The 27,737-nt window shown below is 40.5% G+C and overlaps 1 protein-coding gene across 2 annotated transcripts in view; it reads right to left on the bottom strand.

Annotated features, from left to right (window-relative positions):
* Positions 1 to 2,470: 2,470 nt before the first annotated feature.
* Positions 2,471 to 27,737, bottom strand: part of SEL1L (SEL1L adaptor subunit of ERAD E3 ubiquitin ligase) — a 62,855-nt gene continuing 37,588 nt past the window's right edge. Inside the window, exons 11-21 of one of the 2 annotated variants that reach the window (XM_006049557.4) lie at positions 25,057 to 25,113; positions 22,698 to 22,766; positions 21,225 to 21,302; positions 19,878 to 19,940; positions 18,488 to 18,575; positions 18,026 to 18,174; positions 17,009 to 17,174; positions 15,086 to 15,160; positions 13,965 to 14,137; positions 9,792 to 9,920; positions 2,471 to 6,667 (exon numbers count right to left, since the gene is read on the bottom strand). In XM_006049557.4, the coding sequence (XP_006049619.2) occupies positions 6,458 to 6,667; positions 9,792 to 9,920; positions 13,965 to 14,137; positions 15,086 to 15,160; positions 17,009 to 17,174; positions 18,026 to 18,174; positions 18,488 to 18,575; positions 19,878 to 19,940; positions 21,225 to 21,302; positions 22,698 to 22,766; positions 25,057 to 25,113 (1,257 nt within the window). In that variant the 3' untranslated portion in view covers positions 2,471 to 6,457. The remainder of the gene's footprint in view (positions 6,668 to 9,791; positions 9,921 to 13,964; positions 14,138 to 15,085; positions 15,161 to 17,008; positions 17,175 to 18,025; positions 18,175 to 18,487; positions 18,576 to 19,877; positions 19,941 to 21,224; positions 21,303 to 22,697; positions 22,767 to 25,056; positions 25,114 to 27,737) is intronic. The other variant, XM_025295141.3, reaches the window with a different exon arrangement.

The raw sequence follows: 27,737 nt of genomic DNA, 5'->3' as shown, positions 1-27,737 counted from the left end.
GTGGGGGTCTGTCCCATTTATTATTGTGACTCAGCCACTGGATGACGACTCGTGATTAAAATGCCCCTTTCATTGGTGACATAGGTCTAATGGGTGCAGTGCAGATTTTCTGTGGCTAAGGTTGGCCTTTCATCCCAGTTCGTAGGCCTTTCTTCTACTTCACTGCTCTCAGATTAAGCAGTATTAACCTATTCCTAAACCTACTCTACTGTGCGGGGAGAGAGCTACGAGATTCCTTCTTTGGTTTACTGAACTTGAGGACCAAAAACATTGCTTATGCCGTTTTGATTACTTTTAACTCTTAAGTGAGTGATGAAATACCAATGAACACATTTAAGGCTTCCTGAAGTACTTTTTTTCTTGCCCTTGAAATAACAGAGGCTGTTGTTCACAGCTCCGGTGTGGACAGTTCCATTTACAGCATTTGCTTCATCTGGACTCAAATTAGGGACTGTAGGGAAAACAGTGTGCTCTTCTCACCTGTCCTGGCAGTACATTTCCATGCAGTGCGCACGACGCTACCAAAGAACATTGTCTAAATGGTATGCAGAAGAAATAACAAGTGTGGAGGCTGAAAAACATTCAAGTAAATTCTGTACTAGTACCTAAGAGACAAGACCAACTGGATGGGCTCCCTTTACTACCTCCCCCTCCCTTGCACGATCAGCATTAGTTTTTATTTGTTAAAAAAAAAATTTTCATTTAGAACAACAAAAAATTCAACTAATCAAATTTTCTTAAGGGGGAGGAAAATATAGGCAAGGCATGGGTGAAGAATGGGGGAAACCCAGATGCACAAGCTCTGAAACCAACAGCTGGGCTTTAACATCTTGAAATAAATCTGTTTCCGGGAACAGAGGTTTCTGTTGTTCCCATTTAAATCCTGAATCACGTAAAACTCGACAACCACTTTATTTTTCAAAGTCAGAATCCTTGTTTAGGATACTTAAATCTCATATCTGATATGTGTAAGGCTTAGGAGAAATTCTTTTCAATCCTGAGAGGCTAAATAAGAGAGTTGTATTAGGTGGTAGAGAGAAGGCACAAGGAAACTGGATTGAGCAAAACCTGAAAACATTTAGATGAATGTTCTTGGGTCAATTAACTGACCACATTCTACTCAACTTATATGAGAAAAAAAATCATGTGGGATTTTTAAAAGTTGGATTTAACACATAATTCAGCATTAGCACTAGGTCCTGTTTAGAAGAAATTAATCCAGATGGAAAACATTTGGCCACTAGGAAAACCAGTTTTGCTCAAAATGTAATCCTAACAGTAAATCAAAAGGTTGGCAGAATTGTCAGGATCCCATAAGGTTGTTCAGCCTGATGGCTTTCTAAACAGTGGTGGGAATGACGTTGGAAGAAATAGACAAGACCCGTAACATAGAGGCACCTCTCCTTTTGAACTGGTAAACTCTAAAGCTCATTTTATCTTTCCCTTGACTGTTCAAGTGATTTGCAAAACATTCAAAAAGTGAAAAAATCCTTCCCCCCCTATAGTTTCTACTACAGAAACTATTTGTAACTTCTTACGTGCATATATTCATGTATACTTCATGACACAGTATAAACAAATTTCAGGGTTAGTGTGGCCAATCAAAATTAGTGTCGTACAAGTAACAGGGAGAGGCTGTTTCTTACCAGGCTGCATCCAGTGAGGCCCCAGGACTCCTTTTATTGACTTGTCAGAAAGGGGTGAACTGGCAAACAGGCATCACACCCAATGCCAGGCGGAATGGACACACTACTGACCTTACAGCTGATGTGCAACTTCCTCACGACTCTGATTTCAGTCAGTTAGTCAAGGTCACCTTGGGTGGCTGACTTGTCTTCCCAGAAGTAAAATCTGAGGTGCGACTTCTCACCTGCCACAATCTGCATTGTCAGGACTTTTTAAAAGGATCTGCTGCTTCTAAGCTGAACAATTTCTTTTGAGTTGGCTGCGAGGACGTCAGGGCTGTGTCTGTAGCCCAGCTCTGACGTGCATCTCTGTACAGTGTTCACTACTGATTCAATACTGTTTTCTCCTTTGTTTCCCCTTTACTGAGCTCTTACTCATCCTATGTACATTTCACTGTGCTGCACGGTATGCAGCTCTGAAAAACCTTCTGGGAAAAGGCAACGCCTACACATACTGTAGCTAAGTTTTAGTAAAATCAGGATTAAAGTGAATCATGCTTACTATCACAGGCCAACTCAGGTCCAAGAGCTCAGCGATTTAAACATGGAAACGCTTCTTGGCAAGTGCATATTCTCTGTACTCCGGAGGATAATACTCAACTTACAGAAATCTGAATTTCAATAGCTAAAAGTAAATTTAAGATGGATTCAAAGCGCCCCCGATGAATGTTTTTCCAGAAGCTTCTGAAAATCCAAAAGGTTCATTAAAAAACTGAATCATTCAGGTTTTTAAAAAAGTCTGTGTGGAGTGGTGCCTGGCCATGGTACATGATTAGCATACAGGATAACCAGAGGTGGAATCTTTATTTCACAAGTTTCAAGATACAGTACAAAACGAATCTGTACATCTCTCTATTAACAGGATTTGTTTACACAATTATATTACACTTCACCAGCCTTTATACTGAATTTAATTAAATACAAAATAAATGTACAAAAAGTCTACCATGGTGTTCTTTCCAATGTCAGTTTATGGTCTTTTAAAATGTCTCCTAAATATCAATAGTGGTTACACCTTGATCATATCAAATATTATGATTTTGTTTTAAATCAAAGAGAACAGTGTCATCTTATAATTCCAAACAGGAGAACTGGTGCTGTGAGATGGCTCTACATATAACCAAGACATCCTTCTTGTGCACACACAGGCTTTTCACTTGTGCAAATCATTTTTACATGGAATATTTTCAATCTTCTTGAAATACCAAGTGGAAGGAGAAATTTAGCTTCTTTTTACTACACATTTAAAAGTCACGTAGTGCCTCAGACAGTACAGTATTCAGAAAGTTTGTATTTTCACTTGTATCTGAGACCAATGACTGATGAAAAATACTTTGATGAAAATAGAAGTTCTTTTTGCTTTATTTCTTGCACAGTGGTAGTCATAATATTGTATAACATATAATTAAATTCACTTTTAAAACAAACAGTAGCTGTTATTGGGGTAAATGTAGCCCATGCTGCTCTTCTTGGTAAGGGGGGTGTTTAACAGCTGAAAAACTTTTGTTTTGAAATGTGCATGTGAAATGTTAATCCAAACCTCTGAAATAAGGTGTTTGCAGATGTAGCTAGACACTATAATACACATGCTACATACATGAAGACCTGTGGTCTTCATTTATAGGCTTGCATGCATACTTCCAAAACACTGGTTTGAAGAACATGAGGAGCAAATAAAGGAGCGGGAAGAAAAAAAAAAGCTCATACAAAATTCTTGAGTTTCCTGGAGGCAACAGCAGCTCCTTAAATAAAGCAACAGATCATGGGCAGAAGTTTCTACAACTTCCCAGTGATACAGAGATACAATGGCTTAGCAGTAAAACTCTCACAAATTAACCGCATATGCAGAAGGGGAACACATCCTCAAGAGTATTAGGATTAATGATCCGCAAGTTAATCTCCTTTAAGTGCTAAATCATTTTGGAAGAAAAGAAACCTTCTGATTTTTCTGTGCCATTGAATAGAAACTAAAAACAAGGTAAGCCTTACCCAGAAAACAGAAACAAAAGCTCCAAGAACAAAAAGGAAAAAAATCAAACCAAAACAGAAAACCAGTAGCAAACCCCAAACACCAGTGCCACCTTCTTAGCAGAAAACAAAAAGCTAAAGAGTCTCCAGACTCTGGAACGGTTGGATAAACAACAGACCGAACGCACAAGAGAACGGAAGCTGAGCAAAGGCCCTACTGCCGCTGCCCCGGAGGCAGGAACACAGCCTCTCACAGGGACGGGGAGAGCTGGGCTACCGAGGAGAGGTGAAGCCACACTCTACCTGCTAACTCTAAATCCTAACATTAAAACTCCTGAATCCTGGAGTTGGTTTAATGTCACTGACATTAACTAGCTTGAGTTACTGTCATTGTATTCAAATGGATGCCATTTGATTAGGTTACGTATTGAGCGTTATTTTAGGAGAAACCCCGTTCCTATTTGTTTAGGTATCAGGTCCCTTGTACAGGCCGAGGAAGGGAGCCAAGGATTTCGAGACAAGTCTTTGAATGAAGTCACAGGAACTAAGCTATTTTAGATTTACCATTCAAACTGCCAGTAGCAAATGAGCCTGCGTGAAACAGGAGGTGGACAGAGGCCAACAGAAAAAAGATCGATTTGCAAGATGAATAAAACGGACACGGGCAAGAGGTACGCCAACAGGAGGTCTGTCATCACCGGAGAACAAGACCGGCCTTTCCCGTCTGCCTCGGGGTAAGACCACTGTTGAAGAATTGTCTTTTTCCAAGTACTAAGAGGGAAGGAAAGATAAAGAGATAAGAATACTGCTAAAGGAGAAATTAGGTGGGTGACAGAAAAACATGGAAGTTATTTGTTAAACGTTTAAATAAACTGAAACAGTTTCTTTGAAACGGAGAGTGGCTGTGATCGTGGATCATACTTATTTTGAAGGGTGGGGAGAAGAGGCAGGGGTGAAGACATGAACATCCTGTACCAAATGCAAGCGAATCTCTCACATAAGAGAGTGAACAGAAGTCTCAGTTTTACATGAGCTGCCCAAAGCGACATTACATTTCTGAGGGTAAAATGTCCTACCTTTCAGATCTGCACTTACACATGGTTCTCGCTGTGACCACCTCTTCAGGTTTAGAAGCAACTATCCAGGAGGAAAGTTTGCTCACCAGATTTCTCATAATGCTCTACACACACACACACACACACACAAGCACACAACTTCACATTTAGAGCCCTCAGCTTCCTTACGGACTGATTAGACCTAGTTCTAAATACAATTCCCACTTCAAAAACCAAAGTTTTACAAGTCTACAGGTAAGGAACTCTTCAAGTTTTCTGGCACATGAGGGGTTATGAAAAGAGTATAAAGATTCATAGAAACAGACGGAGGTCAGCAAGCGCAGAAAGCCTGCTCAGACGCTAAACGGGCCTCAGATTGGATACAGGCTGGCGAACGCTGCCATCCAACCGTAAAAAGGAGTATGAGTTTGGCTGAAGTGTTTCATTTGTGTATGTGATGTTCTCAGTGGTCTCTGTGGGTGCTGTGGCGGCTTTTCTCCGTGCTCCTTAAGCAGACAGCTCTGAAGTGTAACAGCCTTGCTTTTCCTCCTGTTAACAGTGGGACGGTGATGAAACATGGTAGCTACGCAAGTGGTTGATTTTCTCCCATTACATCAAGCTGCAGAAATAAAAATCTATCTGAACAAGGAGGCTTTAGTAGCTTTCTTCAACCACTGATTTTAATGCATCTCTGACTCGCTAGAGTTTTAGTATTGTAATGGTAGTTTCTGTTTGCCATAGCCTGGCAAGGATATTTCACATTTAAAGAATTCAGGAGGGTGGTCTGTTCTTTTGCCGTAAGAAATGCAAAGTATTAATAAAATGAATCCTGGGAACAGAAGCGTTAACTTTTGGGAAAGTGTGTCTGTGATCCTGGTACCCCACCCGGAGTTCTTCAATATTGCTTTCTAATTCTCCCGTTCAGTCCAGCCTCTGGCTCCAGATAAAGGCTCTGCATACTTGTAACAAACAAGCAAATGACAGTGAGTGGGTGGGGCAAGTTCGTGTGTTAGCTCAAGGAGTCAGTTCACAAAGTCTTCTATGTACTCCACTCCAAGAAAATGAAGTTCACATAAAACTCTTTAACAAGGCCTTTCAGTCTTTGAAGGAGAGAAGTATGGTATAAAGTATGACAATCAATCACCAATAATAAGAAACCGCCCAACCTTCCCTTTTAAAGGAACAAATATGCTGCATATGTATACTTGCACATGGACTGATCAAAGGTCCTTGGTTATCACAGTTCTGGAACACTTTGAGGACTTTTTTTTTTTCTTAAAAGGCAAGTTCTATTTTCAGACTTTCAAACATGTTAAGGTTAAATTTGCAACTAACTGGGTTTTCCTTTTTTCATTGATCAGTTCTAGTGTCAATGCATAAGACCTTCAAGACAGCTGACAGAACTTATGCACACTGAAAGAGTGACCGAAGGGACCCAAGAAAGACAGCTGGACACAGCGGACATGACCACTGTGAGCGTCTTGCAAATGTTTCCGGGGTAAAAAAAGGGGGGCAGGGGAAGCCACTGAGAGCTGTTATTCCGTACGGCACTGAAACGGACATTCAACTTAGTTTAGGTAAGAGTTACTTATCCCTGAAAATAAAGGCATCAGATTCCAAGCAGCTTTAGGAATTCAACGCTTCCTGTGCCTCTTCCAGGAGGTGGCGACCACTGATCCAAAGTCCTACATTGAATGCAAGCGTTCTCAGCAAACCCTCATTGTCTGCCAGCGGCGGGGGCGCGGCGGGTCACTGCGGCGGCGGCTGCTCTGGAGGCCCCTCCCGCTGCGGTGGGGCGGGCCGTGGCCCCGGGGGCCTGGGCACAGCCACGCCCTGGTGCTGCCGCTGCCTGTAGGCGATCGCTGTTCCCAACAGCAACGCGATGAGGGTCATGAGGTAAAGGTCCCACTCGGGTCCCAAGAGCTGGTCCATATCAAGTTGGGTGAGTATGTCTCGAATCTTAGTGAGAATAATATAAAAATCATTATGATCACTTAAACGTAAAGCTAGGAAAGTTACCTTACAAAGTAAGAGATAAATACAGAATTTATTGAAACAATTGGTTTTAGTAATATTTTGCAATGTCTTTTTTAGAAAAAAGATTTTACTGTAAAAACTACCACATGACCCAGCAGTTCCACTGTTGGCTATTTATCTGAAAAAAACAAAAACACTTAATTCTGAAAGATACATGCACTCTGATGTTCACAGTAGCATAATTCATAATTGCCAAGATATGGAAGCAACCTAAGGGTCCATCAATTGGTGAATGAAGATGTGGTGCATATACACAATGGAATATTATTACTTAGCCATAAAAAGAATGACATTTTTCCATCTGTAGCAACATGGATGGACTTGGAGGGCATTATGCTAAGTGAAATAAGTCAGACAGAAAGACAAATACTGTATGATATCACTGATATGTGGTATCTGAAAAATTTACAAACTAGTGAATATAACAAAAAAGAAGCAGACTCAGATATAGAGACCAAAGTAGTGGTTACCAGCGGGGAGAAGGAGTGGAAGGGGCAATACAGAGGTCCGGGATGAAGAGACACAGACTGTTACGTACAACATGAGCTACGACATGGAGAACATAGCCACTAATGTCTAATAACCATACATGGAGTGCAATCTATAAAAATGATGAATCACTATATTGTATATGTAACTCTAGAGTACTGCACATCAACTGTACTTCAGTAAGAAAAAAACTACAAATTAAACCCTGCCAGACTTTAACAAAGTAAACAATCTAATAAAATTAAGGACTAGACAAAACAATCAGTTCAACTGAAAAAATGAAAAGTACTTGGGTTTGATCTCTGGGGCAGAAAGATCCCCTGGAGAAGGGTACAGCAACCCACTCCAGTATTCCTGCCTGGAGAATTCCATGGACAGAGGAGCCTGGCGGCTACAGTCCATGGGGTCGCAAGGAGTCGGATAGGACTAAGTGACTAAACAACAACAAAGTATCTTACAGGACTCCTTCCCGATGGTAACTTAACGTGCTAATTTCCAACCATTTTCACAGGAAATATCTGAAACAAACACTGGGGACGAGGACGGGGCTGGGGAAGCAGCGTCTGGGCACAACTATAACCTGTTTCCAGTGATGACTCACTCGCTACTAAAACGCTTTCTTCTAATGACGGCAGGGCTATTTTACTACCATTGCCCATTTATTGTAACTGAAGGTGTTAGTTCTGTATGTTTCATATGAATCATAGTTAGATTCACATTTAACAGCTGCACAAATAATGCTTTTTAGTTAGGATTTAACTGTAATTGACTGCTAAAACTGAACTTTAAAATTATGTTTTTTGTATATCATATTTTAATGTTGCTTAAGTTATTCCTGGTCTTTTCTGACTGCTACTTACCCACCAAGAAGAAAGGAAATATGGGGCATAATCCTTTATGTTTGAATAAAAATACATTTAAAAGGCCCCCATAATATACATTTGTAGGTATAGAATCTAATTTTTTCTGGAAAAAAATTATAAGAAACTAATAGTTTCCTGGGGTAGGACCTATAATAGGAGACTGTTTTTCTGTACTGTTTGACTTTCTTCTTTCGCAGGGAAGGTGGGAGAATATCCAGGTGGTAAGATTATGGGGCATCTGATTGTTTCCCTACACCTTATTCCTTATTTAGGAATAAGTTCCTAAAACACAACTTATTATGGAGTATTACACGACCAAATCCTAGACTGTGCTCAATACTGATAATTAGGTAAACATGGATAATAATGTAATACACATTTAATCAATAGTTTAGTTGAAATAGTCCTGAGAGAGTAAGAGCCGGTGGCCACACGGTTAGCTTTTCAGTGAAAGGAACAAAGGTCCTTTGAGTTACTGATAGCAGAGTGCACAGTGTACCCTGGGTCCTGCTACCAAACAATCCTACGTTGATTACGAGTGTATAAGCAGAGGACAGGACAGACGACAGCACCTTCAGCCCTCAGGAGCCCTATACGTGGAGAACCTTGGTGCATCGCTAGGGTTGCAAAACGAATTTCGTCTTCTGGATGCTGAAGCCCAAGGCCTCGATCTACATATGTTTACACCGAGTGAAGCCCCCTCTGGAATCTAACGGTCAAAGGGTGCGTCAACTCGTCCTGAAAGATGCCAACAAAAGGTTGACATCATCTCTTTCTGGCCTGGAGTGAATTAAAGTTAAATAGCCCTTCTTTCTGGATACCTTTTAGGACTTTCAGAGTTAAATGCTGCACCAGTGAATCTGTTATGAGGAATGACAGGTACTGTAAGCAAAAGAGACACCTGGAGAACCCTAGAGCACTGTGTTGGAAACTAAGCCGGTAGTTGTGAAGAGAATGGGTAACCCACCCACCTCCTAGCAAGGATCTACCATTGAGGACATTTAAATAATTCTAGGTATTTTTAGAAAACTCTTCCTATGCTGTTTTTAACATGTTTCACTAGCAGAAGAATCTGAAGTACAATAGCCTGGGCAGGCTCTCAGGTTCTACTTCTTCCCATGCTTTAAACTGTCTTTTTAAGTGGTTGGTCTGAGTCACTGCTAGGCAGTCATCTGAGTAAACGCTTTTGAATTTAGTTACCTACTATTGCAAGTTGTCACGGGTTAGGCTCAGCTTTCCCTAACCAGAAAACACCCGCAGCACTGAAAACTGCACCAGCAGTGGGCGTACAGGCATGCGCAGTCATCAGTCGGGCCTGACTTTGCGACCCCATGGACTGTAGCCCGCCAGGCTCCTCTGTCCATGGATGTCCCAGGCAAGAATTCTGGTGCGGGTTGCCACTTTCTATTCTAAGGGATCTTCCTGACCCAAGGTGTGAACCCGCGTCTCTTGCGTCTCCTGCATCGGCAGGCGGGTTCTTCACTGACACACCACCTGGAACCCCTGTCAGACGCCACCTGGCAACTGTAAATGCTCTGTGGCACCCTCATCCCTCACCCGATGAGGTCCCTCTATCCAGGAAGAAGGGAAAAGACCAGTCACTTACTCTCCTCTCCCCCAACTGAGCAAAACCAAACCTGTGGGTTGAGGTTATAGCATGTGTATTTTAATTAGGAGAGTCGTGGACCACTTACATTTGTTTCCCGTATGTACTGCAAGAAATAGACAACGCCCAACTTGCAGAGTGCTAAGAAGACTGGTACTTGAGCATCTGGGCTGGCTTCGGCTGCCATGTCATAAAAACGCTTTGCAAGGTGAATATCCTATAACAGAGGTAATAAGCCAAGATTCATTTCTTGTTAAAGTAAAAATAATTACTATTTACATGTTTGGAAAGTTTATTTTACCTTTCAAGTTTCATTTAAAAATTTCCCTTACCGAAAGAAAGAACTCAAGCTTTAATTAGGCAGAATTTCTTTTAATTATCTAACTGCTTACTTTTGAAGAATTTAATGGAAACAATCTGAAAGGCAGCCTGCGTGTCCCTGACCCAACATCCCCCTTGCTGGACACAGTCATACGTGATGTCTGTGCAGAACACTGCTAACCCGGAGACTTCCGGGGTGACCTATAGGCCTCAAGTTAATTTTTTCCTACTTAGAAACCAGTCAGCGTAAGGAATTTCTGGTTTCTGTCTGGAATAGAGATCTTTATACTGGGCTGGACATACTCAAAAAAGTTTTCTAAGGGGTGGTGGGGGTTTCTCAATCCTCTCTTTCCCTGTCTTAGATGTATTTCTGTAAAGGGGGAAGCAAATTATTACTAACTTTGGCCCAGATGAGGGTGCTCTGCCTTCAGATAAATGGTAGAATGGGATGGTGTGAGTTGCAAAAATCTTATTTAACAACCTCACTTCTATCATGCCCTGAGTATTGTCAAAGAATACTAAATTCGTAGGTAAGAATTCCATGACACAGTAAAGAAAGGCTAAACACTAAGACTGACTTTTTCTGCACATTTAAATAGAAGCAGTTACTTCTGGCTCTGCTCTGTACTTGTCCCCAGGCAAGTCATTAGTTAAAAAGAAGAGAGCTTCAAACGAAAGTGACAGGATGGTGAGTGTCTTTGATTTTTTTAAAAAAGTAACACATTTTACTTGCACTGTCATATTTTTCAAGATCACGCATCAAACTTTATGTGACCCATGGCCTCTGTGTGGATGATTTGATAGAGAAATTAAATCTTATCTATCAATCAAATCCTGAATTATTTATTCCAATTACCACCAATCCTCATCTTAATTTAATACTTAAATTTTTCTATCTATATTGGATGCTGGATTGGTTAGTTTTTAGAGTATGAATATGTCATTTATTTAAAAAACAGAAAACAAATAAGAAAAGGTGATCATAATGCTTTATTAAAACTAATGGAACTCCTTAAAAAATTAGGAATAAAACCACATGACCCAGCAATCCCACTCTTACACACACACCCTGAGGAAACCAAAATTGAAAAGACACTCGTACGCCAACGTTCACTGCAGCCCTGCTTACAACAGCGAGAACATGGAGGCAACCTAGACGCCATCGACAGATGAGTGGATAAAGAAGAAGTGGTACATGTACACAATGGAACATTACTCAGCCATAAAAAGGAACACGTTTGAGTCAGTTCTAATGGGGTGGATGAGCCTAGAGCCTATTCTACAGAGTGAAGCAAGTCAGAAAGAGAAGGATAAATACTGTATATACTAATGCATAGATATGGGATCTAGAAAGATGGTACTGAAGAATTTATTTGCAGGGCAGCAATGGAGAAACAGACATAGAGTACAGACTTATTGATAAGAGGAGAGGGGAGGAGAGGGTGAGATGTATGAAGAGAGTAACATGGAAACTTACATTACTATATGTAAGATAGATAGCCAATGGGAATTTGTTGTATGTCTCAGGGAACTCAAACAGGGGCTCTGTACCAACCTATGGGGTGGGATGGAAGGGGGATGAGAGGGAGGTTCAGGAGGGAGGGGGCATATGTGTACCTATGGCTGATTCATGTTGAGGTTTAACAGAAAACAACAAAATTCTTGTAAAGCAATTATCCTTCAATTAAAAATAAATAAATTAAAAAAAATTATGGATACCAGCAGTCTCTCCCCTAACTCTAATCAAAGGAATACTATGCATTTCATTAGTCTTTATTCGTAATAATTTGCATAAGCTTTGTATAACATTACAAATTATGACACGAAAAGCACTGATTTTCTTGTTGTACAGCTTATTATACAGATTTTTTAAAAAATTAAGAGTTTCATCACTTTAATTCTGATTGTCTTTGCAAATTATTACTAAATGTGTAAAAACCACAACTTACGTGTGATCTTTCTAGGCATCAAACCCATTAATTTAATTTGAATTAACAAAGTCAGGCCTTCTGATAGAAACCGAGTCGGATTTGGCCGAATGGTTTGACAGGGCAAGGAGGCTTCAACAGCTGTGCTATTCAGCAGACTGTCCATGAACTGAACGCACAGCCTGCAGCTCCGGATTCTTGATAAAACTATATTCAACATCTAATGTTTATATAAATGTATCAAAACTTATACATTGGAAATAAAATACTCAAATTCAATAAAATAAGCACTTTGACAAAAAAGCAGTGCATTAACAAAGTGAAATGAACCACCTTCTTTTAAGCACAAAAGGTCTCTAGGAGACTGAATGAGTAAGGAGTATCATTAGCTCCTTATCAGCCCTGGGAAAGCCTTTCAGATGTGACTCCCAGAAACTGAGAAAGCGTGAGTCCAGTGGCCAGGGAACACCTCTTTTAGCAGTCTCTAGTTTCTAATTTGTTGTTTTCAACAGAACTGAAGGGGGGACCTACCCAAGTTATCCAGTGATGGATCATTAGAAATAACTTCGATGACAGATTAATCTGATTTTTGGCATATGTTACAGACTAAATGTTTGCATTATCCCAATATTTGTATGTGAAACTCTATGCCCTAAGGTATGAAGAAGTGAGGGCTTTGAGAGGTTATCGGGGTTGGGTGAGGTCCTAAGAGGACAGCACTCATGAACGGAATTAACATCCTCATCAGAATCCTCAAGGAGCTTGCTGCTTCATTCTCCCTCTTTCCTCATGAGAGGCCACAGAGAGGAGAGGGCCTTCACCAGACACCAAACCTGCAGGCACCCTGGACTTCAACTTTGCAGCCTCCAGAAATGGGAGAATAAACATCTGCTGCTTAAGCCACTGCTCTGTGGCACTGTTCCAGAGCCCACACTGACCCAGACAGCACAGCACTCTAAAGCCATTTAAAGAGCCAATAACCTTGCTATAGAATTCTTCCCATTCCCATGTACTTACTTATGTGAACGAGGTTCCACTCATATATTTATAAAATGGAAAATAGAATGCTAAATCTATTTCACAATACTTAGAATAATTTTTTAAAATGCTCTATTCATCTCAAAGATGCATTCTAAATATTAGAGAAAGTAAAATTTTATAAAATCATGAGTTTGATGAGATCAACAGTATATTCGTAATTGACTATGATAATAATATCCCAGTAATTTTTCTTAACACAGCCTACAATCACAGAAAATCAAATTCAGATTTACATACTTTTTGTTTCAGATAAGCATGACAGAGTGATCAGTATATTACACTGATATATAATTTTTAGGAATAATGGGCTAAAATATAAATTCAGGGAGAAAAGTAAAAGATACAACTTTTATTAACAAATTTGCCATGCTTTTTAAAAAAAAGTTAATAATGAAGGTATCAAATTATTTTGGGATTTAAAGTAATTTAGTCATTCCATTTATAAAAATTTTAGTGTTTAAAATAGCTAGAACTTAGACTCTTTGAAACTTAGGAGAAATTTTAAATGTCAAATTAAAAATGTGTAAGAGGTTATGTTTTTCAGTTATTTTAACACAGGCAGAAACTTGCATGACCACAGGTCTAAAGGACGTTAGACTTCAGTAGGAAGTGGTGAAGGAGTGAGAATAAGTTCAGCAGTAGCAAACATTTTAATTCATTTCAAAATAATTTAGAAATGACAGAATTTGGCTGTTGATGGACAGTTTCTCAAACAGGAGTTAACAGCAGAGGCAGCGATGGTTTTCCACTTTTATGCATCTACCCTAAATACAACTGTGCAGCTATCATTACACACGTATGCTTGAGGGTGAGAGAGGTGCAGGGCCCTCTTTCGAAATACTACAAGACTGGCTTCTAACTTAGCACCTAAAACGTGAGCACACTCCAAAGGAAGCCTATTTCCTATAAAAACGAAGATGCTTTCCCCCAAATCAAAATGGCAGCACGCACACATGTGAAGTCACGCCCACCTGTTTAATGCCCAGTCCTTTCTCATGCATGTAGCCCAGGTTAAACATGGCCTGTGCGCTGTGCTGCTGCTCAGACGCGAGGCGGTAGTGGATAAACGCGGTCTCGTAATCCACATCCGTGCCGAAGCCATAGAAGTGGTAGTCTCCAAGCTTGATTCTAGCCACAGTATAGCCTGAAATAGCGGTTAAATGTAAAACTGCCAATCAGAAACTGTGTTTAAAGCAGATGAAACTCTTATTTCTCCTCCTGCTAACACGCTTCCATAAAATAGAATGTTAATTTGTAACACACAGCGTGCACGTGCATGCTCAGTCATGTCCAGCTCTTTGCGACCCCATGGACTGTAACCTGCCAGCCTCCTCAGTCCATGGGATTTTCCAGGCAAGAATACTGGAGCAGGTTGCCAGTTCCTGCTCCAGGGGATCTTCCCGACCCAAGGACAGAACTCGAGTCTCCTGAATTGGCAGGTGGGTTCTTTCTCACTAGCGCCACCTGGGAAGTCCATCTTATAACACACAAACTTTATAGCAATTTCTTCAGCCAAGCTACAAATTCAGTAAAAAATTTTAATCAGAAGAGTTGCACTTCTGAAGAAGGCTTTTTAATAGTCAGGGAGAGGCAAAACAAAGTGGGTGTAATCTCTATTTCACTAACAATACTCTTCAAATGATCATTGTATTCTATTGTGTCATCTAACATTTTATATCGTTCAACTGGAGCACGAGATGGGCAGATAACGTTGGGAGTAGTATTCATGAGAAAGAAATAGTCAAAAAAGAGTGGGGAAAGGCTGAAATCTTACGTTTTACACCTATATTCTATTACACATTTTATTCAATTGTCATTTTACACAACACACTAGACTCAAACTAAAAATCAGAGTAAAGCACAGAATGATATAAATGTCCAGTACAAAGATCCTGCACTTCAATTTAAAAACCCTGGGATTAGAACTCATCTAAGAATGAATACCAATCGGGCAAACAAGTTAAGCAACAGTATCTCTGTTTAAAGTCATGAATGATATGATCGAATCCTTATTATGGAATAGAAAAACAAAGATACAATAAAGAAAGGCCCCCAGGTTAAACTCTTATTCTAGAACTAACCAACCACTCACCTTGTGAGGCGGCCCGGTTCCAGTGAAGCAAAGCTCTGGGGTAAGTTTCATTCTCACCTACGATGGTCGCTTCTCCTGCAAGGAAAATGAAACACAAACCAGGCGTTTAAGGAAAGGCACTAGAGTTTTAGGCTTCATCTGCAAACCAGGGTAGATACGTGCAGCATAATTTAAATAAGAAATGGGATATAAAATATTAAATGAAAAAATTATTGAAATTAAACCAGTATTGGAATAAAATACTGAGTTCAAATGAACCATTGCATTCAGGACAATACTACTTCCTGAGGCACGTTTTGACCACAGAATTAATAACGAGACTAATTACTGAACCACTCAGTTCAGTCGCTTAGTCGTGTGTGACTCTTTGCGACCCCGTGGACTGCAACACGCCAGGCTTCCCTATCTATCACCAGCTCCTGGAGTTTACTCAAACTCATGTCCATGGAGTCGGTGATGCTATCCAACCATCTCATCCTCTGTCGTCCCCTTCTCCTGCCTTCAACCCTTCCCAGCATCAGGGTCTTTTCAAATGAGTCAGTTCTTTGCATCAGGTGGCCAAAGTATTGGAGTTTCAGCTTCAACATCAGTCATTCCAATGAACATTCAAGACTGAATTCCTTTGGGATTGACTGGTTTGATCTCCTTGCAGTCCAAGGGACTCTCAAGAGTCTTCTCCAACACCACAGTTCAAAAGCATCAATTCTTCGGTGCCCAGCTTTTTTTATAGTCCAACTCTCACATCCATATGTGACTACTGGAAAAACCATAGCTTTGACTAGATGGAGGCACGTTTTGACCACAGAATTAATAACGAAGTAATGTCTCTGCTTTTTAATATGCTATCTAGGGCTGCCATCTATCAGGTCGCACAGAGTCGGACACGACTGAAGCGACTTAGCAGTAGCAGTAGCAGCTAGGTTGGTCATAGCTTTTCTTTCAAAGAGCACGCCTCTTTTAATTTCATGGCCGCAGTCACCATCTGCAGTGATTTTAGAGTCCAAAAAAATAAAGTCTGTCATGGTTTCCACTGTTTCCCCATCTATTTGCCATGAAGTGATGGGACCAGATGCCATGATCTTAGTTTTCTGAATGTTGAGCCAGGTTTTTCAGTTTCATCAAGAGGCTCTTTAGTTCTTCGCTTTCTGCCATAAGGGTGGTGTCTTCTGCATATCTGAGGTTACTGATATTTCTCCCTGCAATCTTGATTTCAGCTTGTGCTTCATCCAGTCTGACATTTCACACTGAAACACTAGGAATCTATATGCCACTAGAAAAACAATATTTTTGTATTTGCTGTAGTTTGAAAAATGTATTTAACTGAAAGCAGTTAATTTTATGATCAATGTCAGACCTATTTCTAGTGTCAACTCCATAAAACTCACTTTGATGGCTTACAGAGATCTGAGGTAAAATAACTTGAGCCTGTAGGCTGTTCAGTTCAATAAAGAAATATCTTTGTGGCTTTTCTGTTTAAACAAGTTAACTTGATGTCTTAAATTGATGCTTTTGAACTGTGATGTTGGAGAAGATGCTTGAGAGTCCCTTGGACTGCAAGGAGATCCAACCAGTCCATCCTAAAGGAGATCAGTCCTGGGTGTTCATTGGAAGGACTGATGCTGAAGCTGAAACTCCAATACTTTGGCCACCTCATGCGAAGAACTGATTCATTGGAAAAGATCCTGACGCTGGTAAAGATTAAGGTGGGAGGAGAAGGGGACGACGGAGGATGAGATGGTTGGATGGCATCACCGACTCAATGGGCATGAGTTTGAGTAAACTCCGGGAGTTGGTGATGGACAGGGAGGCCTGGCGTGCTGCAGTCCATGGGGTCGCAGACAGTCGGACACAACTGAGTGACTGAACTGAACCTGACAGGCACCCTGTGTTCCAACACCCAGGCAGGACGGGAGTGGGCCTTACTCTGGTCGAGGATGAAGGCTGCGTTGCTCTGCGCCACTTCGTAGCCCTGCTCGGCCAGCAGGAGGTACTGGATCACAGCAGCGTTGTAGTCCCCGTCCTTGTAGCTGTTGTAAGCAGTCATCAGCCGCTCAGACCACCGGCCCCGTTCACATACATTCTTAAACAACTGTGAGAACAGGAAAAAAGAGAGGTGTGTCAGAAATCATTTTTTGCACGTTGGCTACAAGCAATTGTTAAGCTTGCTGTCTGAATCTCTGGCAGTTTTATTAAAAAAAAAAAAAAAATATATATATATATATATATATAAAAATCTGGGATACTAATTTGAACAGTAACTCACTCACTCCTCCTGTGAGGGGCCACCCTCTTATGCCGTAAGTTCCAGTAACAGCTCCACTTGATGAGGAAGGAAACGCAGGCATAGAGAGGTTTAGAAACTGTGTGTGTGCATGCTCAGTCCTGTCCACCTCTTTGCGACCCCGGGGACAGTAGCTCGCCAGGCTCCTCTGTCCATGGGATTCTCCAGGCAAGAATGCTGGAGTGGGTTGATCCCACTTCTCCAGGGGATCTTCCCAACCCAGGGATTGGACTCACGTCTCTTGCATTGGCAGGTGGGTTCTTTACCACTGTGTCACCTGGGAAGCCCTTAGAAACTGTGCTAAGCGTTTAACAATGTTCCTCTGAAGTGCCAATCATGAGAAAGCTAAAGAGGAAAGGCTCCAGCTGGGAGATATCAGCATTCCCCCTGCAACATTCATTTAACATACACTTTTTGATGCTATGTCTCAGATACTGTCTGAGGTGCCAGAGAGACTGCAGACAATAATATCTGCTCTTATAAAGGCTGATTCCAGGGGGACAGACAAACTGAATCAGTAAGTGCGACAGTCAGAGCCTTCCCTCAGCGTCTCAGTGCCAGTTGGCCGAATCTGCCTCTACTCTAGAAGAAACCATACAAAGAGAACCAGAATCAGAACCGCAGACTCTCCTCCCGGGCGAGCGCAGAAGAGCCCTCACCTCCACCGCAGTGTGACACGATCGCATGACACCGGTGCCGCTGGCGTGCATCTGAGCCAGGTTGTAGAAAGCCAAGATATGGCCTCCCTGCGAAGCTAGGTTAAAGTACTTCAAGGCTTGTTTGTAATCCCTCTTGACTCCAATGCCGTCTGTAAGGAAAATCACATGAGAGGTCAGGAACAGTGTTAACTGTGGTTTAGCTAAAGCATCAGAGAAGCCTTACCTAGGAATAAAACTAAATGAAACTCAGAATTCTTACTCCAGAATGATGTGAATCTTATTAACATAGATTTGCACATTAACACAGATTAATACATTCTACAGGGCAATACAAGATGTGCACAAATTATTGACTTGGGAGGACATTAATCAGATAGAAACTCAATAGCTCTCACTTCCACATCACAGTGATATCTAGAGGAAAACAGGGAATTTAGATTTGGAGTATCCATCATTACTTACTATAGTACATGGAGCCAAGCTGCAACTGCCCATCCACCCAGCCTTGTTCAGCAGCTTTCTGGAAATACTTCAGTGCCAAATCATAATTCTGGAGAAGAAGAGGTCACATGATCACACGATGAGAAGGCTTGAAAGGCTGACATATTCCGAAGTCAGGAGATTCATTCATAAAAAGAATTCACAAAGCACACAATATTCCTGAAGTCATTAAAAGACCTTCTTTTTAATAATACACAGATGGTAATGTTTTTTAAGTCATGGTAGATTAACATTTAAGACCGTGCAGAAAAACAAATACATTATTTTGTGAAACAACTTGTATGTCTGCTCTCAGAAAACATAAAACAACACTACTAAAACAGCAGACCAAAAATTAAGAAACGGTCACAGCTTTTCTATTAATCAACAAACCCTTTTAAACCTCAATTTTTAAACATTAAATAAGAAAAATTATTCTCTCCTTATTAGTTCCTTCCCTGAACGGCTTATCAAACATTATCATCATATTTCAAATATACATATCCCCAGAGAAAAATGAAACAAATGACACTCCTGGATTCTACTATCCTAAAATGACTAGAAGGAAACCAGAATGAGACCACAGCCCTGTCTTTCATGCTAGGGAATATCTACAGACTAGAATTCTCTACCGAGCTCTTAGTTTGGGCCCAAATTAAAAGAATACATGGCTTGGGAGATTGAACAGAGGTGGGGATGGTGATGAGGATCCAGGGCCTCCGGTGTGAGTAAGAAGTGCAGAGGAGCGAGGTGCAGTGACCCCGGAAAACCCGGATGGCCCCGAGGAGGAGAGTCCAGGGAGGCAGAACCAGCGCTGGGTGGGCCGACACGGAGGTCACTGCTGGGCCGTGCAGCGCAGTGACAGGAGGTGGGAGCCTGACCGCTGAGAGCTGAGGAGGGAACGGCAGCAGCTCACAGAGTTCCTTCTCTGGGGAAACCTGGACTGAAGGAAAGGGCTGGAAAGGAGAGAGGTGGCAGCTACAAGGGCAAGGGGTAGCACAGAGAGCTTTCCTCACTCTACACGACAGGACTTGAGAATTTTCTTAGGCCTGAGTGAAGACGCGGCCTGGAGATACTGAAGCCTGAGAGAGATGGGAGAGTAAGTGAAGCAAAGAGCAGAGATGGAAACATGAGAAACAGTTTCACACCCTGAGAAGGCGCCAGAGACACAGCCATGCCAAGAAGCAGCTGCTACGGTGGGACGGGGTGAGGGGTGGCAGGGAACCAAACCTAAGAGAGAATGGCCCAGCTTGAGCTCTGGTTACGAATGGAACGGCCTCACCTGGGCTGACTGGGAGCTAATTAAGGAACACTTCCCTACGTCACCAGCTGACTGCTTGTTGAAGTCAGAACGTTAGGACTGAAAACTTACAACTTGAACTCCTCTCCCGTAGAGGTAAGCCATTCCAAGCCCACTCTGTCCAACCGGGTTGCCCTGACAACAAGACCAAAATGAAAGGATTCATTAAAAAAAATAGGCAAGAAAAAGTGACTGCAAGAGAAATAATTTATAAGCATATTCAAAACATGTCTTAGTAAGTTTTTCAATTCAAAACAGAATTTCCTCCTTCCCATCAGACTACACAGGATACTGAGTTTTGGAGACCTAACATTCAATATTTGCTGAAAAACAGTAAAAAGTAAATTCACTTAGAATTAAATTTTGGTGACTTACCTTATGAATATCTGGCTCACAAATCTGTGATATGAAACATGACTGATATGTTTAATCTTTCCAAAATTAAAAGTAGGTCACTTTTTTTGGGGGGTGGTGGTTTTCCACTGGTAGCCTCCCACCCCAACAAAGAAGATGCTGCCACAGGGCAGAATCAACACATTGAGATCAGTGGCAAGGGTATGCTTAAGGTTGTTGGACTGTTGTGGAACAAAGACAATCACTGCTTTGAGACCTGAAAGAGAAAAATCTAGTATCCACCTAAAACTCAGGAGAGAAGCACCTTTAAAAAAAGTGTCACCGTGCCTCTTCAGGAAAAACTTAACTGTCGTCGTTGTTTGGGACAGCAAGTACTAGTCGTACTAGTCCACTTAGTAGTAGTAGTACCAGCTGGTAACGTGTACTAGTTGACAGAGAGGTAAGCGCATATGCTGGCGTCAGAGGGTCTTAAATACTCAAGAGGCAGCTTTCTTGGGGCCAAAGAAAGTCTAACTTGTGTGTTGTAATGATCAAAACTAGTCAGTGAAGCTTTAAACCTCAAATTGCAATACAAACAGGGTAAATTATATAACTCCCATTCTATTACTAATTATATAAATTATATATTATATATATAATATATATTAATATATTAAATTATATATATAAATTTATTATATATAATATATATTATATATATAATGTAATATATAATTATATATATAAAACATTATATATATAATTATATAAAATTATATATATTATAAATTATATAACTCCCATTCTATTCCTGGCCAGGAAACTTCTCAGTAAAACTGAAACAGACTTAATATTCAATGATCTGGTCCCTAATATACACATACATGCATGCATGCACACACACACATATATGTATATAGCTTTTTATTGAGAAGGTTTCTTCCTAATCCATTCATCCAAATGAATCAAAAGCACTTCCAATAATTTATAGAATAAGTTGATTATGATGAATTCCTTTAAAAACTTCTCTCTTAAAACAACAGGAATATGGCACACGTTTCAATACACTGAGTCAAGAAGGCTTACCATGTCAGCAGCCTTTTTAAAGTAGTGAAGAGCCGTCTCATTACTCTGAGGTACAATATCGCTTCCTTCTGAGTACATCTGGAAAACAGACAGACCCCAATTTCAGTATGAGCTGTAACCTTCTCAGCAATTACATTTTTCCCTACCTCATCTCATGGTTTCATGAAATCTTTCAACAAAGTGTTATAGTTTCCCACAGGATATTTTAGAATTAAAAGCAAAATCTTAAAGGTAGATATTTTTAATATATTCTTGGTCATGCCAAATTTACGACTATCTATAAATACGACTACATAAAATCAGTTCACTAATCAATCTCAGGAGAAGTAATCTTAAACCCCAAGATAAATCTTTCTTCTCACGCTGACCGAGGGCAGTCAAATGGTCAATCAATTGTTAGGAATAAGTGATTACATGAGAAAAAGGAGAGCTGAGAGCAATGTTGTCCACTGCTTTCCCCATAATAAGATGCAAGGACGGTCTTAAACTCAGGAAAAAAGGTAACTCAAAAAGTTATTTTAAAAGGTTCCAAGCACTGAATGATTACAGAGTACCAGGTATGAGACCTGATAAAAGGGCCAAGAGAAAGGGAGACTGACCACTAGTACTGTTTTTATCCATGTGTATGTATATTGGGGAAATAAGGAAAGGAAATATTTTTTTGAGATAGGGGAAATCAGAAATTCAGAGCAAGAATCTAGAGGGCTGAAAAGAAAAGTTCTTAAACGCTAACAAAAATAGACGGGTGATACAAATTTCTACACTGCAATAGTCAGAATGTGTAAATGTAAAGTTCTCAGGCCCCAAATGACTGGTTGTGATCGTGTGGCAAATACTGATGAGATCTTTCTCTTTATAAAGGCTTCTGAGACATATTCTAGCTGAGCTTCCTAACCCTAGGACTTGGCCAAAGGTGAAAATACCCATTGGTTTACACTGTGTTAGTGTTCAAAATAATGAAAAAGGAAGTGGTGAGAACATGTCGTGATATATAGAATCTGTTCATTAATCTCTAGACTTAAATGCTTCCTTGGCTGAAAAAAGAATAGCACTGAGAAGTGGGTGACGGCTATCATATTTAAGACATTAAATAAGGTCTGCAGATAAATTTCAACACACTCTAATCGTCTTGATTCAACATGGAAGTAAACAGGCAATTATGACAGACTTAGCAAAAAACAGCACAACATAAAGAATAAATCCCTTATTACTGCATATCATACACCAAAAGTAGGGCTGCAGACAGTGACAGTTAGTTTCAGTGGAGAATTAACATACTGATAAACAAATGCTACGTTCCGTCTAAGTTACCTAAGAAAATGTCTCAGGGTAGCACTTTAAAATATAATATGCTTGTATTGGAAATTTTATTTCCAGCTTATTTTTGTTAAATTGCAGATGATGAATACCATATGTGCTTACTAGGTGAATACCTCTTGCTATCAAAGAAAACGTTCACAGGATGTACAGTACCTTTCCCAAGAAGGCCATGGCATGGGAATTGCCAGCATTTGCTGCTAAGTTGAAGTAGTCAAATGCTCTCTGTGAGAAGGAATTTATGAAAAGAATCAGTTATTAACAGAATCTGCCCTTGGCTTTTAACCAAAATAATTACTTCAGAAACATTAAAAAAAAAAAAAAAAAATCTTGTTACAGCGAAGCATACAAGTTGAAGTAAATGGCAAGGCAACATTTGCTGGTTGCCATAGGCGCCCCCCAGTCCCTCTGGCAGCCAATCCAGCCCCTAGTCCTGTTTCCTTCACCGCCGAGCACACCTGGAGCGCATCTACAACCCTCCTTCCCCATGGCTCCAGTGGAAGTGGCGTTCTTTCCTGGCGGAACTTCTGCAAAGCACCCATCCCTGATCTTTCTGCTTTCATTGTTGGGGTCACCCAAAGCGACTGCTCTTAAGTCTCAACAGGCTGGACCTTGCAGCTCCTTGAAGCGCTGTAAGGAATAGATCAGACCCTTTATCTCAGCACTGTTGCACCTTTTGCTCACTGCACTCCGGGTACACCAACGCCACGTTCCTTCCTGCCTGAGGACCTAGACACATCTGTTCTTTTTGGCCTGGGATGACCTTACCGCCAAGGTTCAACTTAAATGTCAACCACATTTCTTCAGAGACAAGTGCTACTTTCCAGTCAGGAACCTACCAACGGACACTTTAAGTCTCCTTTGTAACACTAATCATAATTTACTACACATTTGTTGGTGTGATTGTTTAAAAAAATAACTAATGCTTCTGTTAAACTTGAAGCTCTGCAAAGGTAAGAACCAAAGGTAAGGTCCAGCACTGTATCCTGAATGCCTCGGGGTGAATGGGACAGGTGGTACTACTCAATGCTGGTTGAGTTCACGCAATTATGTATTGGGAATGCCTTCTCTTCTGTGAAAATTTATCCCTGTGTAACTGCTTCCCAGGTAGGTAGCATACAGCACCAAGAATATCCAAAAACTTGCTGTATAAAGGAAAGCAGAAAATTCTTAACCAGATGTCTGTTCTCTCACCTGACATTTTTACTCACCAGTTCATTTGGTGTGTTCATTGGCCTAACAACATGAAATTTTAATGACCGAGAGACACTGAAAGTTGTTAAAATGCTGGCTGAATAGTAATTTTTAAAAAGCATCAATATTTGGTATAGTTTCAGTGATAAATGCATTTTGTTATGCTCTAATTCTTAAAGTTGATGCAATATGGTGTATAAAATAACCTTAATCAGAACATTTAACTGGCATGGCAGAAAAACAGGGTTTCTTTCGTAAGCATCGCCAGGTGCAGGCAATGAGGTGGCAAACAAGGCAGACACAGCGCATGCTGCTTCGAACCTCATATTCCCGCAGGAGAAACAACTATACTACATACTTGACTGATTTACAGTGACAAAGGCCGTAGGGAATACAGACTTGCAGAACTCCTAACTGTGGTACACAACCTGTTCCTGCAGTGCGGTAGGGGTCAGGGGAGATGTGCTAGGGGAAGAGACACTGGACCTGACTTCTGGAGGATGAGGACGAACTGTCAGGCGAAGAAAGGAGGTGGGATAATAATATTCACTCTAGACAGAGGGACTGGCCTTCCAGAAGTCCCCAGACAGGGAGCTTCTTAGTATTTTCAAAGACCTGAGTAAAGGTCTCTGTGCCTGTGACTCAGAAAGCAAGGGGCTGGCGAGGGAAACAGCCTGGTCCAAGGCCTTGGAGGTCAAGCTGAGGGTTTTGGCTTTCAAACTATCGTAAATCCCAGACCACTTGAAAGAAATTAGAGCAAGGGAACTGCACCATCAGATGCCGTTTATATCTGCAGTAACCTGTACAAGTTACTGCTTAGGAAATGCAGGCAGGAAATTATTCACGTAAGTGACAGGTGTACTGCGGGCAGAAGGGAAGAGATGAGCGATACACAGGACAAAAAGCAGATAAAAAACAGATTAAAAACTGGGGACTGGAAATGGATGTGGCTGCTACAGCTGCACATGCCTAATTTATAAAAAACTCAACACTGAGGTCTCCTCAGTTCTAGGAAATACTTTCCAGTAGGAGTTTTCAGACATATGTCTATCACATTCCTACAGAAAACCAAGACGTTGTTCTATGCCTTTTTGGCAGCACTGACAACTAGTTTTGGAATTAATAAAACCTTTCCCATCACTGCAAAGTATGACCACGTTTTTGTTCTTCAGGTCCCTCAGGGGTTGGATCTTGAAAGCTCATTTGTGATGGTGACTCAATTTCAAAGCTTGATATTGTCACTGACTTTGCAAGAAATACATCTGCAGCGTCATAGCTTGCCACAGTATGAAAAGCCAAGCCCGAAGATCAGGAAGGGTACCTGATGGTTCTGTTCTACTCCACGGCCTCCGTGCAGGTGCAGCTGTCCCAGACCAACCTGAAAATGAACAAAAAGGAGGCAAGGTTTTGTAAATCGCAGCACCTGCATCTGGCCTGTAATTAAATTAGCTCAACAAGAAACATTTGGTCACAAAAAGGGTTCTGTCCATAACAAAGAAAATTAAACACTTTTCTTACTTCTTCAAGATGCTACTCTACTTTAACTATATTTTTAAAAAAATTAAAAATGTCTGCTTTTAGTTGCAAAACATCCTTCTGAAAGAGGTGAGAAAAGGCATTTCCACACAAACTAAAGAAAAGTTCACATCTTTTGAATTACAGGGTGTTCTTCGGGAAGTAAGAAAATTATCTTAGGAAGCTTGGAGATGAGACAAGAAATAAAGGACAACAGAAAGGTAAATCTGTGAGGAATGCTATACTTACTGGATGGACTGTATTAAAGAATAATTATCTCATGGGGTTCAAAAATACATAGGATTAAAATACAGACAATCTCCAACCAAACAAAGGAGGGTATGAAAGGAGAGAAAAGGAAACACAGAAAAGCAAAATAAAAACAAGAAAGAAAATTAAAACCCAAATGTGTCATTAATTACTCTAATTAAAAGACCGTCAGAATAGATTTTTAAAAATGAACAAAACTAGTCATATGTTACTCATAAAAAACATACCTTAAACATTAGAAGGTTGAAAGTACAAGACAGAAAAGATATTCCATGTAAATACTAACCAAAAGAAAGTAGGGCACTATGTCAGTATTAAGCAAGTTAGTGAGTTAAAGTCGCTCAATCATGTCTGACTCTTTGCAACACCATGGACTATACAGTCCATGGAATTCTCCAGGCCAGAATACTGGAGTGGGTAGCCTTTCCCTTCTCCAGGGGATTGAAAGCAAAAATATTTCTGGAGATAAAAAGAGGACATTTCACGATACAAAAGTTAGTTCAACAGAAAGAACAGTATTCAGTCTGTATGCACTCATCATGGCTTAAAATATAAAGTCAAATGGACAGAACTGAAAGAAAAAGAAATCCACAGAGTGAAAAACTGCAATCATGTCGTCTCCGCGCCAGACAGAAAAAGCAGACAAATTCAGTAGGGATTCAAAAGAGTTGAATAAAGAATGAAGAAACCTGATTCAACTGACACACACGGAACACTACACCTGACTGCAGAAATTCACGTTCTCTTTAGCATATGGACTATTTGCCCAAACTGACCAAGTGATGGGGGCATAAAGCAAGTCTCAAGAAATCCCAAACAACAAACAGCAAAGAGCATATTCTGACTACAATGGACTAAAAAAGACTCCATCAACAGAAAAGGCAAATAGAAAATTCATGTCCAGTCATCCCTTGGTATCCACAGGGAACTGTGCAGGGAACTCCCCTGCACAGACACCAAACTTCTCAGATACTCAAGTCCCCTGTATAAAATGCGTACAGCCAACACACAACCTCCTGTACATGTTAAATCATTTCCAGATTACTTATAAAATTTAATGTAAATGCTGTGCAAATAGTGTGAATACTATGTAAAGAGCTGCTGATGTGTAGCAAATTCAAGTCTGCTTTTTTGAACTTTCTGGGGAAAAAAAAAGTTTTTCTGAATATTTTTGATCCATGGTTAGTTGAATCTGTGGATGCAAAACCTGAAGTATACAGAGGGCTGACTGTATATGGAAATGAAGCAATTCATTTCTAAATTATATAAGAGTGAAAAAAATGAATATCAGAGCTAAATATGATGAAAACACGATAGTGGGAGAATGTATTTATATCAGATATCAAGTTCTATAAAGCTATGAAAATTTGAGACAAGATTTGCATAAGACGTATTATGCATGTGTGCATAATAATGCTGTGTGTGTAATAATGCTATGTGTATTATTATTTGTAATAGCCCAAATCCAGGAAGAACAAAATGGATAAACTGTGGTAGTTTCATACAACAAAATACTATATAGCAATGCAAATCAATGAATTATAGCTATGCGAAAACACATGGATTGATTTCAGAAACAATACTGAACAAAAGAAGCTGATACCAAAAAAATGCCATAAAACTTTTTCTTTTTTTGCTTAAGATTCAAAACCTGGCCAAACTAATCTACAGCGTTAGCTTCTATTAGTCTTAAAATTAATTGGAAAAGTATCTACTGCTCATCCCTATATGTTTCTAAATCAGAAAGAACTGTCAACTTAAAAAAAGATGGATGGTGAAGTTCTCTTTTTTAATATCATCCAAACAACCCATGACACAACAAATCACACATGCCACTTTGATGTACGTCACACAGTTCACGTTAAACAGGCCTACTTCGGTCCCTGACCTTGAGAAAATTATAGATAAGATAAGCAAAGGAAATGAATGGTAAATAGCTCTGAAGAGCATCTGAAATTACAAGTGTTCAGAGACTTTCTGTTTAGGGCAAGTGACAGTTCTTATCTTGGTGACTCCAGTAAGAGCCTTCGCCATCACTAACGTCGCTCCACTGGAGCAAGCTTCCAACCGCGGAGCACACTGGAGTCACCCGGCCAGCTTTTAGGCCCCAGCAATGCCTGGGTCACAGCCCAGACGAATCCAAATGGAAGGTCTGCAGAGTAAATGGGACTCGTTTATAGCTAAGAATAGCTCAGTGAAAACGTTATAGCTCCGAGT

The sequence above is a fragment of the Bubalus bubalis genome, chromosome 11, assembly GCF_019923935.1.
Source record: "Bubalus bubalis isolate 160015118507 breed Murrah chromosome 11, NDDB_SH_1, whole genome shotgun sequence".
Lineage (NCBI taxonomy): Eukaryota > Metazoa > Chordata > Mammalia > Artiodactyla > Bovidae > Bubalus > Bubalus bubalis.
Note: the sequence above shows the minus strand (reverse complement) of the source record. Positions and strands in the feature narration are given on the sequence as shown.